Genomic DNA, 17,258 nt, shown 5'->3' with positions numbered 1-17,258 from the left:
ATTAATAATAATTGGTTTTTGGGGAAAGGAAATGGCGCAGTATCTGTCTCATATATTGTTGGACACCTGAACCGCGCCCTAAAAGAAGGGATAGGGGAGGGAGTGAAAGAAGAAAGGAAGAACGAGGTGCCGTAGTGGAGGGCTCCGGAATAATTTCGACCACCTGGGGATCTTTACCGTGCACTGACATCGCACAGCACATGGCCTCCTTAGCGTTTTGCCTCCTTCGAAACGTACCCGCCGCGGTCGGGTTCGAACCCGGGTACTCCGGATCAGCAGCCGAGCGCCCTAACCACTGAGCCACCGTGGCGGGTCAAAGTTCGTTACTGACATCACGTTTTATGCCGTGCGGCACATTTAGCGTAACAAATAATAAATAAATAACTTGTGGCTGAGGTATATTTTGGGAACGAATCACCAGCGATCGAGGTCACTTGGCATGTAGAAAGAGCTTTCCAGCGGTGTGCGGAGCAGCGAAAGGCTTGCTCCAGCACACACCGACAATCTGCTCCGGTTTCCTTTTTACAGATAAATGTTCTCTCCCTCTCTCAGCACATACACGCCAGGCGGTGTGCTTTGAGCGAACTCTACAGCCTGCGTAGTTAGTCGAGCGCACCTGTGGCCTGCGAACTTAGTCGAGCGCACCTGTGGTCTACAAAAAACGCACTGAATAAACGACGCCAGCACTGAGGTTATTTTACTCCTGGGTCAGCCACTCGGAGGCACTCAAGGGAAGCATCATGAGTGACTTGGTCGATAGAACGAGCAAACAGTTCTGGATCAATCTGTGGAAGGATGGTCAGCCAATCTGGCAGCTGAAAAGTGTGAACAAGTAAGTGGTATAGGAAAGTTGCCTATCAGCTTTCATAACCAGCTTGTAATGACTACACTAGGTTACAGAAGTACCTTTTGTTTCAACTGAATCTTGGACTACTCAAACAACACAAACGCTGCATTGCGCAGCCGATAACGGCGTCAAAGGGCGGGGTAGTCGAAATAGATAAGCAAGTTTGCGGCAATAAGGTGGCCTCAGCTTGCAGAGGACAAAATTAACTGGAGAGGTATAGGACAGGTCCTTGTGCGGCAGTAAGCGTAACTAGACTGATGATAACGTTGCTGCCTCCATTATATGAGAGGTGGTCCAGAGCCTTGAATGTATTCCGGTGAAAGCTGTGACCATCTCAGACGGAAAATTTCAATGTGCAGTGAGTGAATAACGATTGAACTTTCAAGGACCCGTCTATTTAAAAGCGCTTGTATACAGCATATTTAAATGGTGTATTTAAAGTGTATTTAAACAGCTTCCACTTGTCACCCCTAAACCAATGGCCACACCGAACGCACCCTTCTTACCAATTTGAACATGCTTTCTACCTGCATTAAACCTAAGCATACCAACCGGGACTTCCTGTTCCCATTTGTAACCTTTGCCTACAATGCTGCGGAATCAACTTTAAACAAAAGGTGCTTCGTCAAAAATACAGTGCATTTGTTTTAAGTCAGCATTGATTGTTTGCTTTTCAATGTATTCTTAAAGTTGTTCGGCAGTTACTCTCCTCTTCTCCGTGTCTATGGCCGGACCCCTACCTTCGTAATGGACGCACCTTCCTTTTCTCTCCCCGTCCGCTCTTCTCATCCTCCCACGAACAATTTACTTCCCGCATCGGCCATTGCTGTGAACTTGCGCGATTGAGCACTGACGCTTGCCAGGTTTTCTGGAAACGAAGTTGTGACCTTGCCCATTATGCAGTTTCTTATTTCTCTGCTGATGAGTTTTTCCTCTGGTTATCCGGCACACCGCATCCCTAACCCTTCATTACTCCAACTCGCAACCAAGATGGTCGCTTTTGTCCGGAGAGGCGGACTACTACTGTTGTTGTTGTGTCAAATACGATAGCACATACCAATGGTGGTCCATTGGCCAGGGTTTGGTGCAGGTCTAAACAGGAAAAAACTCATCCAGGTTTATCTCAAGCGGCTATAAATATAGAGGAATCTGAGAGAAAAAGGAAAACGCGAATTTTGACAATTAATGTAAGCATTGTGCGTCAACCTCGATCATCTTCCTTTGTCGACAATCATACTCTCCCGTCGTCATCTTTCTCTTAGCGCAATTTCTTAGGGCGGAAACAAAGCCTGATCCGGGCTTTCTTAAGCTAACAAAATTAACCGATTGTAATAGCAAGCACAAAGTTATAAAAACTACAGTATTACAGTACGAATATTGCTGTATACGCAGACACTATACCATAAAGTATTGGCAGTTTATAGCAATGTCACGAAATCACAATAGAAAAGAATCGCGCAATCAACTAGACACGAAAACGAGATTCTTCGGCAAAAATAAAGTGCATTTATTTTAAGTCAGCATTGATTGTTTCCTTTTTAATGTATTGTTAAACTTGTTCTTTGAAGGAACAAACACGACACTTAAACATGGTTTATTGATAACTACTGGAATGTGGTAACTAAGATTTCGTTGTCCATAATTCGTCGAAGTTTTAGGGAGTAAGTTTCTGTGTTGCATGAGGGGGTATTAGTAGGAGTGTGGTTAGGGTGGATGGGATACAAACGAGTCCAAGGATGTACCAAGCGAAATATACCAACACGGTTTGCTTTGAGCACAATTAGATTATGATGGAGTGGTGATGCTGGTAATATTTCTGGCATGCCATTGCAGCCCTCAACAGGTCGCTGCGTGTACTTTGCAAAAGCAAGAAGTTCTGAAAATTTACTCATTGTTGTCGTGCCCCATACCAGAGTACAATAAAATAATTTGCAAAAAGTATTGCGTAGTACATACACACTTTTATCGAAACAGGTAAGAGGCGGCTGACCCGGTAAAGGCAACAAACAGTTTTACTCACGTGAGTGCTAAGTTTATAAATATCTGTACTGCACGACAAGTTTTCATTGAACCAAACACCAAAAACCTTCTACCTTGTTACCTGCTGTAGTTTTGTGTTGGTGTATTTTAAGTCAGGCGTGTAATGAACTGGAGCATTAATAGGCCTGAAAATAATATGAAGGGGCCTCGTGAGTTCTGGGTCAAGACCAGAAGGTAGCGGCAAGGAAGCGATCAAGGCGGCGTCAGCGTGACGTCGAGTTAGGCCAAAAAGGCGGTTCCGCAGGCAGGTCTCGCGCATTAGACAGAACCGTATTTCTTCTCTTAGGAAGTTGCCTGCTCTGAGACCGTGCTGGCCTGCTATATTACAACATACCTAGTTTGTAAAAAATTTGAACTAATTTGATTCGACAGCATCCATTCGCACAATTTATTATAGTTATGCAGACAAAATTTACTATAAGAAGCGTCTGCTTAGAGTACACAAACAGAAATTATTCTATAATACATTCAATACAGATACATCTCGGCAGCTTCTACGGCGAAACATCCGACACAAGCCGAAAACAACAACAAATTATGGAAAGCAGACATTTTTATATCAGTCAACTGAAATAATCAACAAGGTTGAGGAACTGTTAGACTATAGCGCTATATTGGGTACTTTCAAAAAAGAGTTAACCACATTGCTACAAGCCGATTTTTGTTTCTTTTTCTTGATCAATGTCATTCTGTTCCATTTCTGTTTGTTTGCACGTACGAACATCCGTTCTCAAAATGAATATATGCAGTGCAGTTGTGCTATGTGTGCATTGTGGCTGTGTAGCGCGTATTACAAGTGTAATATGTTTGTACTTGTGTAAATTCTGTACTTTTGCCTCTTATATCTATTTCTTTCTCTTATCACTGCTGTCGAAACTGTTTACTGCAGAGGGCTGGGACCTTTCGTCAGGTCATTGGTACTTTTAGTCCCAGTCTCCACTGGCTATGACGAGGATATAAAGTTCGTTCATTGATTCAATTTTCTAAACCCGACAATGTACCTGCTGTGAAGTAAACAGTAGTAGCGTCAACTTGCATGAAGAAGTCTGGCGAACCAGGTAAATTACGGATATCCTTTATATCCAATGAAATGAAAACTGCGCCTAAAGTAGACCTATTTGTTCTATTTAATATATCATTTAACATGCCGCGGTAGCAGAAAGTGAGCTACGAATTGAGACTGCCTGTAAGTCCTCTGTACGCAATGCAGACGAGCCCCTATGGGCTCAATATGGTTTCTGCAACCTGTTCCAACATGGGCTACCTACAAAGATCGACGATCGGTCCCATTTGGGGCCGATGTAGGCAACCTTTGTGGGGCTCACGTCATTTAGCCTGCGTTGCGCCATGCGAGGAGCCCACCCAACTCCCCCATCGGTCGAACTTTAGACACAAGGGGGCGGCCCCTGAGGACCAAAAACCCGTTATCCTCCCCAATACCACTATACAACTTACGGCGGTACTACAGGCGCCAGCCCATTTTGGCCTCACCCACATATTTTCTCTTAGGGGCCGATGTGGGTACTTTGGAGCAGCCCTATATCCAGCCGCTCCCAACAGACCCTCATGCCTCAACGGCATTTTCTAAACTTTTATATGCCAGCCCGATCAAAAGAGCCCAAAATACTCGGGCATGCGGGAAATGTGGGATGCCCGCACCGACTTTATGTTGGCTCTACTGCATGCAGCCTAAGTGTCTGCTTACAATCGTAAAAAAGAATGATTTGGAAACTCGCAGGAGGTTCAGCGCAACCTGGTAAGGTGGCACATTTATGCTGGGTATGTTTTCGCCTTTTGCTCAGTTTGCATGAGTGAAAGAGTCATAACATGGTAATTCTGGTAAGCGAGTTCTGAATGTTCAGAATTTTTATACAAATCAAAGATAAGACCAGGTTACAAGCGTATAAGTTAGTAGTAGTAGTAGTATTAGTAGTAGTAGAAGTAGTAGTAGTGCTTATTCAAAAATTAAAAGAAGTATAAAAATCAAAAAGAAAGATTTTTGCTACCCTCGGCATCTGCCTTTACTACGGTGGCACCTGAGCTGTGGCGGCGGAAATAAAAATAGCAGGCAAGGCGCGCACAATGCAAATTTGCAAAATGAAAGAAGATATTCATGATAGCATTGTGCAGGTTGCCCAGGAAGGCGACCGCGGCCACATTTATTGAGGGCTGCCGGAGGGCAGTTAGCAGCGTAGCGGTGGCTGTAGCGTCCAGCCCTGGCCAAGTTTCCGAGCGTTCTATTCAGCGCGTGCTCGGCACTTCGTCCTTTTTGAAATTCTGCCACTACCAGCTGCGCGGGTCGCTACAGTATGCAAGCACGTTCAGGTGTGCAGTTCCGCTACGGGCTAAATACGGCGTTACTGCGGCATTTCAACGGCAGCTGCATTTCGACTTGGCGCTTTTTCTCTTGCATGGAGCCCCCAGTCATGTTTCTTCATAGCTCATATCCCCGTCAAGGCAGATGTAGGCAGCATGCAGGCACGCGTCTTGCAGCCCCGCCCCGGCCTATGGGGACCTACAACGGTTTTGTGTGGGCAGCCCCCTATGTGCATGAGGAGGCTTTCCTCACTGAGAGCCTAAATTTTTCTGCATCTGCCCTCGAGTTCTCTGCAAGGGACCGAAGAAGGCTGCATGCATGAAAGTGGTCTGAGTTAGCCCTAGCAACGCCAATATGGCACCCATATATGAGTCAGTGTATATATGTGTCGAGTGTTTTTCTTGAAATATTATACTACTGTATATGTGACAAGTTTTGAAAATTTCTTGTACCGTTCGTGTGATACTGCTTGTAGGGGTTTCCTGGACCCAGTCAAGCCGCCTATGCAGCTTTTAGCCGGGAAACCCTCCAGTTGGGCTTGCCCACTTATTCCCCATCGGTGGCCGACGTACGTACTACAGAGGTTGCCCAAGCCACACATGCCCCAAGTGGGAGCCACAGGGCGCTACATTGTGTGCTACCGAGGGCTGTGTTCGGTTACCTAATTTCTCTGCAGGTTCAGAAGACTTCCGCGTATTCCGTAACTGCTCAGTTTGCTCAAAAGAATCTTGTGCTGTGCGGAATCAATAGCTTTTCGCATGTTAAAGAACTTAAAAATGTGCATGCTATGGATGCAATATTGTCAATAACATTTTCTTTAGCAGGGAGTAAAGCTTGTAAGAATTGTTGCAACATAGTGTAGCGGGCGAATTAGTAGCTGATTATGAAAGAAGTGAACTGCGCCACTAAAATGAAGGAAGAAGGAAAAGAAAAACGTACAAGCGCTGAGCTTAAAACCTACTGCCCTGCTCGGACGATTTATGTTTTAAAAATTCATATGGTAAATTTTCAAAAAAACCCATAAGGTCAGTGCTGGTATGATATTAATCTAACCACTCCTTTTTCTCATTCCAACTCGCTTCATCTTTAAAAGACTGGGAATTTCGCATCACGAAAATAGGTGGCTGGAAGAAGTAGTTCGGCACGAGCTTGCTTAGTCGCTGCGTCAGTCTTGGTGTTGCCGGGAATACGGCAGTGACCGGGTTTTTCTGGGAAGACAACTGTGTGCTGCTTCTTTCGGGGCCATGGCAATTTTGCAGGCGTTTCGTACACCAACGTACTTTTAGTCAGTTCGATGCCACCGGTTAGTCGCCGAAGTTGACCTCAGTGATGGCCCAGTGATTCTTGGGAAAGCGCGAGATGTGGGAGTGCAGAGTATGCAGTTTTTCACAAATGAGCGCATTGAACATTTTAAACGGAGAGAACATTGAACTTTTCAACATGAACTTGCAGGGCTGCGAAACGCGTTGAAGCGCCGTTAATCAGCTCTTCTGCTTTGTTTGTTTATTTTATTTATGATATAGTGTTGGCCTCAAGGTGAAACTGTAAGCATGAGTGGAAGGCCTTCCGTGCGGGAAGCGCTGGGTTGGATAACCCGCGCTCCCTAGCACACACAGCTTTCCAGTGGGCACAACCTTTGCCCTGTCCATGGTGCTTGGTTTATCAGAGGTAAAATGCTGGGAAACGGCTCTACAGACAACAAGCACCCTTTAGAATAATTTAATCTTCCCTGTGCGGTGAACGCCCATTTATGGTTCTTTGTTACCGAAGCGGTGGCCTAATGGTTTGAGCATCCTGCTTTCATAAACTCATGAATTGTGAATTTTTCACTGTTCTACAACTACATTTACATTTGGCATTCATCACGTTCCTACAGCGTAGAAACTAATGGGTGCCAATTAGGCTGTGGCACTAGGCGATTTTTGCGCCGGAAAGTCGCTGTTCTTCGCAAAACTTCTAATCGGGGCACCATGCCTACGCACTAACAAGAAAGTCTTATGTTGCTTGGGCAACGTCCAAACACGTGAAGTCGCTGGCTATCAGCCTGTACAAGCTCTCCTTGACAGTTTGTGAAAGCGCGAGAAGTGTGAGTGCAGAGTAGGCAGTTTTTACAAATGAGCGCATTGAGCATTTTAAACGGAGAGAACATCGAACTTTTCAGCATGAACATGGAGCGCTGCGAAACACGTTGAAGTGCTGTGAATCTGCTTTTCTATTTTATTTGTTTATTTTATTTATAGAATACTGGTAGTCTCAAGGTGAGGCTGTGAGCAGGAGTGGGAGGCATGAAGTACAGACAAAAGTAATGAATGCGAAAAACAAACTAAGGCAACAACAAGACTGCCTCCACAAATCGTGTAGAACTATGCCATAAAAAAGGTGCTCCTTGACACTCATCAATCGTTGTTCTTGGAGTGAGGTGCAGAAATCCTTAAGCAGATTTCGGTTAAAAGGCAGTGCAGCGGCTTTCACGCCTGAAGGCATCAATTGTCTTTCTTTTAAAAAGCGGTCTAAGGCGTCTGATAATTCCTGTAAATGAACTAGATGAGGTTCTTATTGTTGCCTGAAGCCGAAATGCAGGCATCAGCGCCGTACAGAGAGGCCTAGAAAGCAGGTTGTTGCTTTAGCGGTGAATTCCCTATCACGAAGTTGAAAACAAAAGCTCGCAGCACGCCGCCCTGTGGCACTCCGTGCATGAAGTCATGGTCTGCACTTCTTCCTGCAATCATCTGAATTAACATTTTTCTGGCACTCAGAAAGTTAGGCATCCAAATCAGTGCTCTTTTACTCCCACCACTGTCCGCTAAACTCTGTAGAACATACACGTGGCATTTGATGTCGACTGCATAAATTATACACAAAAGTACTGTGTCATCGCCCGTACTCAATACAAGCGACCAAGTACATAACATCAACTGCGCACCAACGTCCAAGAACGCATCACATGAATGCGAGAACACTCGGATATCAATGCGCCATGACTGAAGCCTCGCACAGCCGTCCACGCACCTTTCTAGAGCACTGGAACAGCGCACCATAGAGTATACTTGTGTCACTTAAGACTAGCCTAGGACTCTAAATCTCACCTTTTGCTGCGTGCAGATTCTCTTGAACCGTATCCAACTGTTCGTGTATTTAAGGGCTGTATCGCACCAGCCAGGAAGTGGCGATCTTAAATGCACCATTGAGCGCGGCATTCGGGAACTCTAGAAAGGTTTGTGCACGACTTTACCAAACATTTTCTCCGTTCCGCTGCGGTGGCCAAGTGGCTGAGCATCCGCCTCGCATGCGGGAGGTGCGGGGTTCGATCCCCAGTGCCGCCGGGTACTCACCGGTGATACAATGGGTACAATCTTTCCCCTGGACTGGTGCTGGGCTTCTTTAGGGCGAAATGCTTGAGAAATGTGTCCTTGACCCCACCGTTGAGAAAAAAAAATATCTTATGCCATGGCGCTTTCTGGCCTCAGGTGCCCTTGCGCCATAAAAACTCATAATCATCATCATCATCATTTTGTCCATCAATTTGCTAAGCAGTTTATCGGCTTGATAGAACCAAACGAGCTGCAGAGAAGAGTGAACGTGCAGCACATCAAGACAGGGGTGATATCAGCAACATTTCATGCGTGGTGAAGAGGCTCCTTGACTGTGGGCGGCGAAATATTTACAAGATTACACGTGAACTTAGGCAAATTTAACGCAAGAGTGTCAAGGAGCCCCTGTTGCATAAGTCGGCGTCGTAGGCGTCGTTTAGCAACAGCGAAAAATTCACGAAAAATCCAGAGAGCAGCAACTTACGTGACCCACGTAGGCGGCAGATGGGCCATCTACATCATATGACCTTGTGCAGTAATGGCAACCTGGCCATTGGATTGTGAGAAAACTGCCGACCGCGGCAGAAGTTGGTTAAATTGATGCTTGCTGCCGAGAAGTTGCTCGGGAAGAGCAACCTGGGTCGCTCAATCTTCACCGGTGACAGGAGCCTGCTCTCGGAGGGAGGGCAGTGGAGCGTTGCTTAAGCTACCTACATTTCAAGGTCTAATGTGGCATGCAACTAGAAAAATTGCAGATTCGACTCCTCAAAAGCATCGAAATGGCGATTTCGGAGCAAAATGCGGCATAACTACGCACCCGTCCCTTTCCGCAACTTCCGGGCCGCGGTGGCCGAATTTCGGTGGACGCGAAATTCTAGAGGCCCATATATCGTGCGATGTCAGTGCACGTTAAAGAATCCAAGGTGGTCGAAATTCTCGGAGACCTTCATTACGGCGTCCTTCATAGCCTGAGTCGCTTCGGGACGTTAAAAAAACAGCCCAACCTTTCCGCAACTATACCTCTCTGATTTTCACAATCTTGGACTTGTTCATCTGCTGGGGTTCTTCTCAACGTTTCGGCATTGCTCATTACGGTCAAATCCTCTTGGCAAATCCGCATTTTACTGCGTTCAGAGGCCTCTACAACAGCCTCTGAATGGCTGACGCGCACACTTCAAATGCGATATCTCAACTGCATGTTTTGTTACTTGAGCGTCCGCCTCGCATGCAGGAGGTGGGTGGTTCGATCCCCACTGCCGCCGGGTACCCACCGGTGATACAATGGGTACAAGCTTTCCCCTGGTCTGGTGCTCGACTTATTTAGGGTGAAATGCTTGGCAAATGGGTCTTTGACCCCGCCTTGAGAAGTCGGAAATACCTTGTGTCATGGCGCTCTTTGGCTAAATATGACCTTGCGCCATAACAATGCATAATCCTCATCTTCTGCATGTTTTTGCCAACATGACTAGCCTTAGGGGCGTTTTTACCATATATTTATGCCAAGAGAGAGATAGAGAGAGAGAGAAGTGGTAAAGGAAAGGCAGGGAGGTAAACCAGTAAGCTGTTCCAGTTGGCTACCCTGCACGGTGGGAGAAGGATGAGGGGGCATAAAAGAATAAGCAGAAGTAGAGAAATGCCGTCTGTAGCAAGCACGACAGGCAATGACACAAGCACTGTAAGTCACAGGCCGCCGCAGCTGTAGCCTGCACACCTTGAGAGCTGCCGCATGCTGCGACCTGAACAGACCGAGGGCCCTCCATCACAAGGCAGCACAGACGTTTCAGTGTGAAGAAAGGCTGCTTACCGTTGCGGCTGATAATGTTGATGGCAACGTAAGCATCGGACTTCTTCTCGGAAGAATGGGGCTGGAGGATGCGTTGTGTCAGCTATTGGACAGCTGCAAGCACTGGATTCAACAAATCCAGCATCTGCAGTGCATTCTGTGCAGTTGGTATGTTCATGCTGAAAAGCAGCACACGCAAGGCATTAAAGATTGGCTTCAGCATTGCAATCACTTGTTCTTGTGCGACCTGGTCTGGTTTTTGACGTACTACCCGACCAGCAGTAGGCTCAACACACTGGGTGCGCGGTTACTGTTCTATCATTGAGGATGTGGAGTGCTTCGGGAGTGATGGCCAAGTCACTTGCCGGTCCCGGTCTTGGACCGGAGGTGTGACTTAAGCTTGATTAGCAATGGGCTCGGGACTCTGAGTACGCAATATCTGCTCGGTAACTGCGGGTGTGTGTAGCTCAGGCAGGGATGGCCAAGGCGACAACCGTCTGTGCCTCGCCACTCATATCGCTCCTAATCCTTAAAGCAGTATGCGGAGGGGGAGGACAAGTTCCGGAAATTCGTGAACGATCCTTTCGAACGCTGGCTACACATTTAGAAGGTCTGTGACAAGGACGATGACCTCGTGGCACATTAGGGGCAGCTGCTCTGTGTGCGGAATTGTCTCTTGTCATTTATTTGAGTGTCCCTCTTTCTCTTCTCAGACGAGGACAATCTTTTGAGGCAGCGTCATGAGGGCCGCGGCAATTGGCACATGTGAGGACTGTTGCCCGGCAAGAATCGCCGCTGTGTGGCGTAGTACACTGTGGGCACAAGATGGGGAAATTGCACACACTGTTCACGTGTCCTATCTTCATGCATTTCCGGCACTGGACAGGCTTTTTTTTGGCTGAACAGGCCAATTTTTTTTTACCTCGCTGCGCATAATTTACCACAAAAGCGACACCGTGCAAGACAACCTGTATGTTTCCCGCCAGGGCGTTCATATTTGAAAATAAGTGTGTTCCTGATATGAAATCAAGAGCTATCTTTCTTGGCCGTATCCAGTTGAGCACGATAATTCTTCACAGTCTACTGCAGCGCTAGAATGATCTGTAAGCGGACAAAACTGGACAGCAAACACTGTTACTTAACGCCCTGTGCTATTGTGATGGCTGCGATTTGATTATTCTGAGCGCCGGGTACGCTTACGACAGAGATTACGATAGACCTCATGATACGGGTATCTGAAGTGCTTATGTTCCGCAGAAACTAAGCTACAGCTTATTACCTAACTTCTGCATAAGTATATGTCTGGTAGAGGCTTGAGTTCTAACAGCCTGTGTTGACGATAATCGCCTTTCATGTTTTTTTTGAAGAGCCCCCAGGCGCTCATACTCTCCGTCAGTACTACTGAAGTCATCAGGTGTAGGGACATGCTTGATTACAAAACTCAAGTTTTCTTGTCGCAGCGATGTGCAATACTAAATCTCAATGTCCGCGCCAACTTTTTCAGTTATGTTGAAACGACAAGCCTACCTGTTGGTTAGTTTTGCGTGGGCATCTCTCACAGCGTGGTGAGTGGGATTTACGTTTACGGCAGAGTGGTCAGTTCCGCGTCTACATTTGTGTTTTTCCCACACCGGCCCATTTCAAAGATAGCGTGCGCGAAGAGTCAAATCTGAACTCCTCTAATATTGATAGTTACGTAGAAAGGTCCGTGAGCAGTCATTGAGCACCCATACATTGCATTTTTCGGAAGCACATTTAACGATCTCTTCATGGGCCCCTCAGCGAACCCTAGCTCATTGAGTTCTGTGAGCGTTTGAGATACGCCTTTAAGAATGCAAGCTATTACTTATAATCTAAGAGAGCCCTTCCCACAAGCTACTTCATGCCGCGTAGTTTGGATTGACTTAGTCCCTACATCGAATCAAGAATGATCGTAGGTCTTTCCGGACATACATCGTTTTCCTCAAGTCACAGCATAACGGTCACCTCACTGAAATTTGAGAAAAGAAATTCTCACAGACACCAGCTTCCTCAATACACAACACAAGAAAGTTATGTCACAAGATTTTCACGAAACATCGCACTTTTTTATCTTAAGCAGTTAGCATTTCACTGGAGACCAGGGACACTGTAATAAATGTCCTTTGTACCATATTGCATGCTACAGGGACAACATAGGTCGCTCAACCACTAAAGCTTCTACATATAGCATAGTATTTAATTCCGGGACTTGACCTATCTAAGCAAAAGCCGAAAAAGTCGCTCTTGTTGCTTTAAAAAGCATGGGAAAGACCAGCATTGCTACTAAGAGGGAAGAACTATGTCCACTTACTGATGCTACTTGAGGTTTGGCTGCCGCAGGTTTGGGGTAAGGACCGTTACTGGTAGAATGCGTAGAAGGACCTTGTAATAGGCTACACGGTTGGTGCCGAGCTGATCTCTTTTACGCCGACGTATGCGACGAAATTGCTCACTGATCGTGCACATTAGAACTAGGACTATTGGAATTTTCCCGAGTAAGCTGCTTTGAAGCAAAATTTTAGAATAGAAGGCCTTCATGTGATGATAGTTGTCCCAGGCCTGCCGCACTGAAATAACAGATTCGATCATACCGAATATTGAAAGCGCCGCGGAGGACAAGTGAGGACTGAACTTGACAGGGCAAGCGCAACCCGCAACGGTTGCGATTAGCGCTCGTCCTGCTAAATTCTGCCGCCTCTAGTATCTCACATCTCCTTGTGCTCTACTAACTAGCCCAGCAGATAATTTTCTGAAGTTATTGATTCGAGATTACGAGGCTATGCATATCAGCAAGCTGATCTAAAAAAATTATTCAGTGTCGTCGGAGAGCTGAACACTCGATGTTTTAGGGAACCCCGAGAAGGAAGAAGCATGGTGTCACCACTTCGCGCAATTTAGCGTGCACTCCCAGACATCCATAAAGCGTGTAGGCGTAGCGGTCTCGGTCACAGAGGAGATGCCCTCGACTCGGCATGGCAAACTCAGCCGGAGACCAGCTACCAAGTGACAAGGGGTTGGTCGTTTGGTGCCCAGCTTTCGCCGGTCGCAAGCCAGGGAATGGGTCGGAGCCAAAGGTCCACGAAAGAAAACAAAGTCTATACAGCAAACAGATGATACAGAGGATTTCACACTCACTCGTACGAGCACATACAAAGTGATTTACAAATACAATGCCACTCGTTCAAAGCAACAATTGAGAGAGATTACGATTCAAAAAAATCTTTGCGCCTAAAGTGCACTAACACAGAGAGAGTCAAACAAACAAAACACAATTTGTTCACCGGGCACTGCGACAGTCCAAAGACCTGAGGAGCATGACGCAGCCGATCCGCAGACTGGCGCACGTTGCCTTGCTGGTTCGTGCTGGTCGAGTGCTGGTCTCCCGGGAGTGGAGCGGGCGCGCTTCTCTGAAGCTTCAACGGCGGCTCGGGCTGACAGAGAGCTGTTAGAGCCCCTCATTTATAGGCGCTGTCTGCTTCTGTTCGTTCTTCGCGCAAAGTCAGGGGTGCACATACACGCAGTATCATCTGCACAAGCTCCTTCTCCTTCTCGCGCCGGGCGCGCGACCCCATTTGGCAAGCGCGGAGACCGGGTTGCAGAAGCATCGAATGCTTTGTCGTCTTGCGCTGTCGGCGACGCGAGGGGAAAAGGGAGAAGACATCACTTAGCACGGTCGAGTCTACGCCCTCTCCGTCGACTGTGAGTAGAAATCACTCGGGCCTTCTGGAACAATCGACGGCGCGCGCGGTCATGTTTCGGTTGGCGCCGCTGCCACCGCGCCGGGGAGCTAAACGGAAAGAGCAGCAGCACACGCAAAGCTACATGCTGTCCGGGGTTCCTTTTCCGCTGTTTTTCTTTTATTTTAAAGCGCGCGGACGAGATTGCTTAGGAGCAGCGCCATTTTTTTGATTATGCGCCGAATTTTGTGACACATGGTTACTTTCATTTTTCGTGCTTTTGGATTTCAATACCGAGATACAGTTGTCTCCAATCCAAATAGATCTGACATAGGCGCGAACTGCGGCAATTCCCGGTTTGGCCGCATCTCTGACAGCAGAACAAGCAATAATTCCAAGTACACGACGATATTTGAAGTCCAAGATCACTTTTTCTGGCATTGGAAGGTTGCTCTCAATATGTCAGCAGAGGGTTGTGACACCATGGGTGTGTCTTATAGGCGCCAGTGCCTTGTCTGACAGCGAGCCGAGATCATTCCTGTTCGTCACAAAATCTGAGCAGCCTGGTCAATGCTCGCTGGTGTGGCACATGCCGTATATTCCCTGCGTTCTGTGTAAGAATGTCTGGAATAAAAATGCTACCACAAGACTGGCCACAACTTATAGAATAGCAAACGTTTATTAGAGAACACAGAAGTTCATGTCTCTAGTGATTCGGAATGATCTCACTTTCCAATGGGCGACTGTGAAGATCACTGACGAGACTTTAGCTTCATCTTCGGAAGCCATCTTCGCTCCCCTAATGGTCGGACCAGAGTAGAATTTAATCCTGCAGTTTTGTGAGTTATTGGAAAAGCGTCAAGGGAACGTCTCGTTCTATGCCTTGTAACCTATGGGTTACGTAGACGGAAGCCCTGTCATCATAACGGCCGTTTCCTCAAGGCGAAGGTGCTTTATCACGAGTTAAACTTCTTCAGTTATAGCTCTTGAGGTCCTTGATGCAGCTTCTGTTGAATCCAGCAACCAGTCATGGTGGCTTCAGGTAATTAAAGTGAAAGCTTGACTATGCCAGCCAGCGAGCCATTTCGGCTCGTCGCGCACTTCAGCCGTATGCCGCATGCCGTGGCCGTTGAAAAACCTTGAGCCGTCCTTGCCTAGCAACGCCGCAGCCGCGCTCCAACAGATGGCGCCGCCGCCGGCGCCGCTACAGTCGCCGATCACTCCACCAGATGTTCTCCGCTGGGGTAGAGGGAGAGGAGGTGTCGCCTAGCGGGGTATATATATATATATATATATATATATATATATATATATATATATGTGTGTGTGTGTGTGTGTGTGTGTGTGTGTGTGTGTGTGTGTGTGTGTGTGTGTGTGTGTGTGTGTGTGTGTGTGTGTGTGTGTGTGTGTGTGTGTGTGTGTGTGGGCGGGCGGGCTCAGTGTATTTTAGTCGTTATGGAGAGTGCGAAAGAGACGCAACAACGACAGAATGAAGCGAGGAAGAAACAATGCGCTCAAGAGACGCCAGAAGAATGCGCCGCAAGACTCGAGAAGCATCGTAACGAAGATGCGGCTAAAAGAAGTCGTGCCACGTCCCAGAGCGACTCTTCAACTGCGGAAGAGACCGGTTTGAGTTCTCGAGAGCATCGGAATGAGACGCTGCGTAGACGACGCGCCGAGGAAACCAAGCTTTCGCAATTCAACTAGGGTTAACCAGAGCTAAAACACAGCCATTTTTTTATTGCTATGAATGATGCTCTCATTCATGAGTGCGTGATCGCGGTGCTCCCGCCTTGGGAGCGGCACCGCCTGTAATTTAGGGTCTAATAAATTTGTTGCCACGAGCTTAAGCATCTCTTCGTGCAGTTCACTGTAGACAGTGTCCTGGAGAGCGTTCGTCCTAAGCTTTTCGGTTCTGAGACTGCTGAAACAGTGGTTTCAATACGTTTGCTACCCTGTTGCTAAAGCTGCGCTTCCGTTTATATCGGCGAAGTTGTTGTAGGCGCGATGCCCGGGACATGCGCACGAGTGCGTTCAGTAACGACGTAGTTAGCACAAGGTATTCGCTCCAGGCTATTCGCTCAGATAGTTAACGATCGCTACGCTTTTTAGTGAGAATGCACTATTACACTAGCAATCTTGATAAAGGCGAGGTGATCCTGAAGCCTCTCACACACCAGCAGAAATGAAATGAATATTTGGCACGACTGTGTATTGAACCCGCGGCGGCGCGAACAGACCAGCGTCGGTGTATTATGCGCGAGAGCAAAATCTTATTGCGGCAGCCAATCTCGCCTCATGTTAAACTGCCACACTGTCCAGCTGTGTTGTTGATGTGACTGAAAGAAGAATGAGAAGGAAAGTGCGCGTGCCTGCCCAGTGACTGTTAAAAGGCGGCTGCGAAAAGACTACCGCTCCCTCTCCTGCCGGCGGATTACTATAAAATCGTCCTTCGTTCTCAAGGTGCAGCCGATCTGAACGCCGTCAGACCACCCAAACGGCCGTAGCTGTTTACAACGTTGCACAAATGGTTGGCAGCGTGGCTATCACCACCGACTAATTTAGAATCCATCCGAGCAACAAAACCGTCAAGTCAGTACCCCGGAGAGGGCTCGCGCTCTCCTATAGGTCAAGGTCCAAACAATCACCGTAATTAAAGGCGCCATTCTGGTCGCCTCGCACGCCCCAGCCACCACCCACTCTTTAACGGGGATAATTAATCTACAGACCACACAGCCACGAGAGCGACGCAGACATCACGGCCGAGCTCACAGCCAGAAGTCCAGACCTCCCTGTGTTTGCCGTGCGCCGCAGGGGCCGCACACGCCACTTCGTGGTCACCATTGCCAGCGCCAGGTTACCCCGCTACATGCGGTACCTTGGATTCATCTTCGAAGTCTTTTCATACAAAAGCCCCGTGGAGGCGGTTTTAACTTCCGAAAGCTGAGGCACAGAACCGACGTGTGCCCCCCTCCATGGCAGGCAACCTGCCGCCGCTGCGGCACTGCGCACGAGAATCCTCCGGCGGGCCAACCACCAATATGCCAACCGTCGTTTATTTTCTGCAAGCATGGCCACCCTACCGGTAGCAGAAGCTGTAAATATCGCTTCATACTAACCACCCTACCTAAGGCCTCTTCACCAACCTGTGATTCTGACAGCGCCTGGGAGGCAACAAACCCTAGACTCCAGTCTCGTTCCCGTGACCGTACCCACAAGCGCCGCCAACCACCTCGGGAAGAATCATTCCTCCACTCGGCAG

At 47.6% G+C, this 17,258-nt stretch overlaps 1 protein-coding gene across 2 annotated transcripts in view; it reads left to right on the top strand.

The window, feature by feature from the left end:
- Positions 1-589: 589 nt before the first annotated feature.
- The window catches only part of LOC144097439 (putative thiopurine S-methyltransferase), a 60,931-nt gene continuing 44,262 nt past the window's right edge, over positions 590-17,258 (top strand). For both annotated transcript variants that reach the window (XM_077630156.1, XM_077630155.1), the window contains exon 1: positions 590-832. In XM_077630156.1, the coding sequence (XP_077486282.1) occupies positions 741-832 (92 nt within the window). In that variant the 5' untranslated portion in view covers positions 590-740. The remainder of the gene's footprint in view (positions 833-17,258) is intronic.

The sequence above is a fragment of the Amblyomma americanum genome, chromosome 7, assembly GCF_052857255.1.
Source record: "Amblyomma americanum isolate KBUSLIRL-KWMA chromosome 7, ASM5285725v1, whole genome shotgun sequence".
Taxonomy (NCBI): domain Eukaryota; kingdom Metazoa; phylum Arthropoda; class Arachnida; order Ixodida; family Ixodidae; genus Amblyomma; species Amblyomma americanum.
This window is presented reverse-complemented; position numbering and strand designations above follow the sequence as displayed.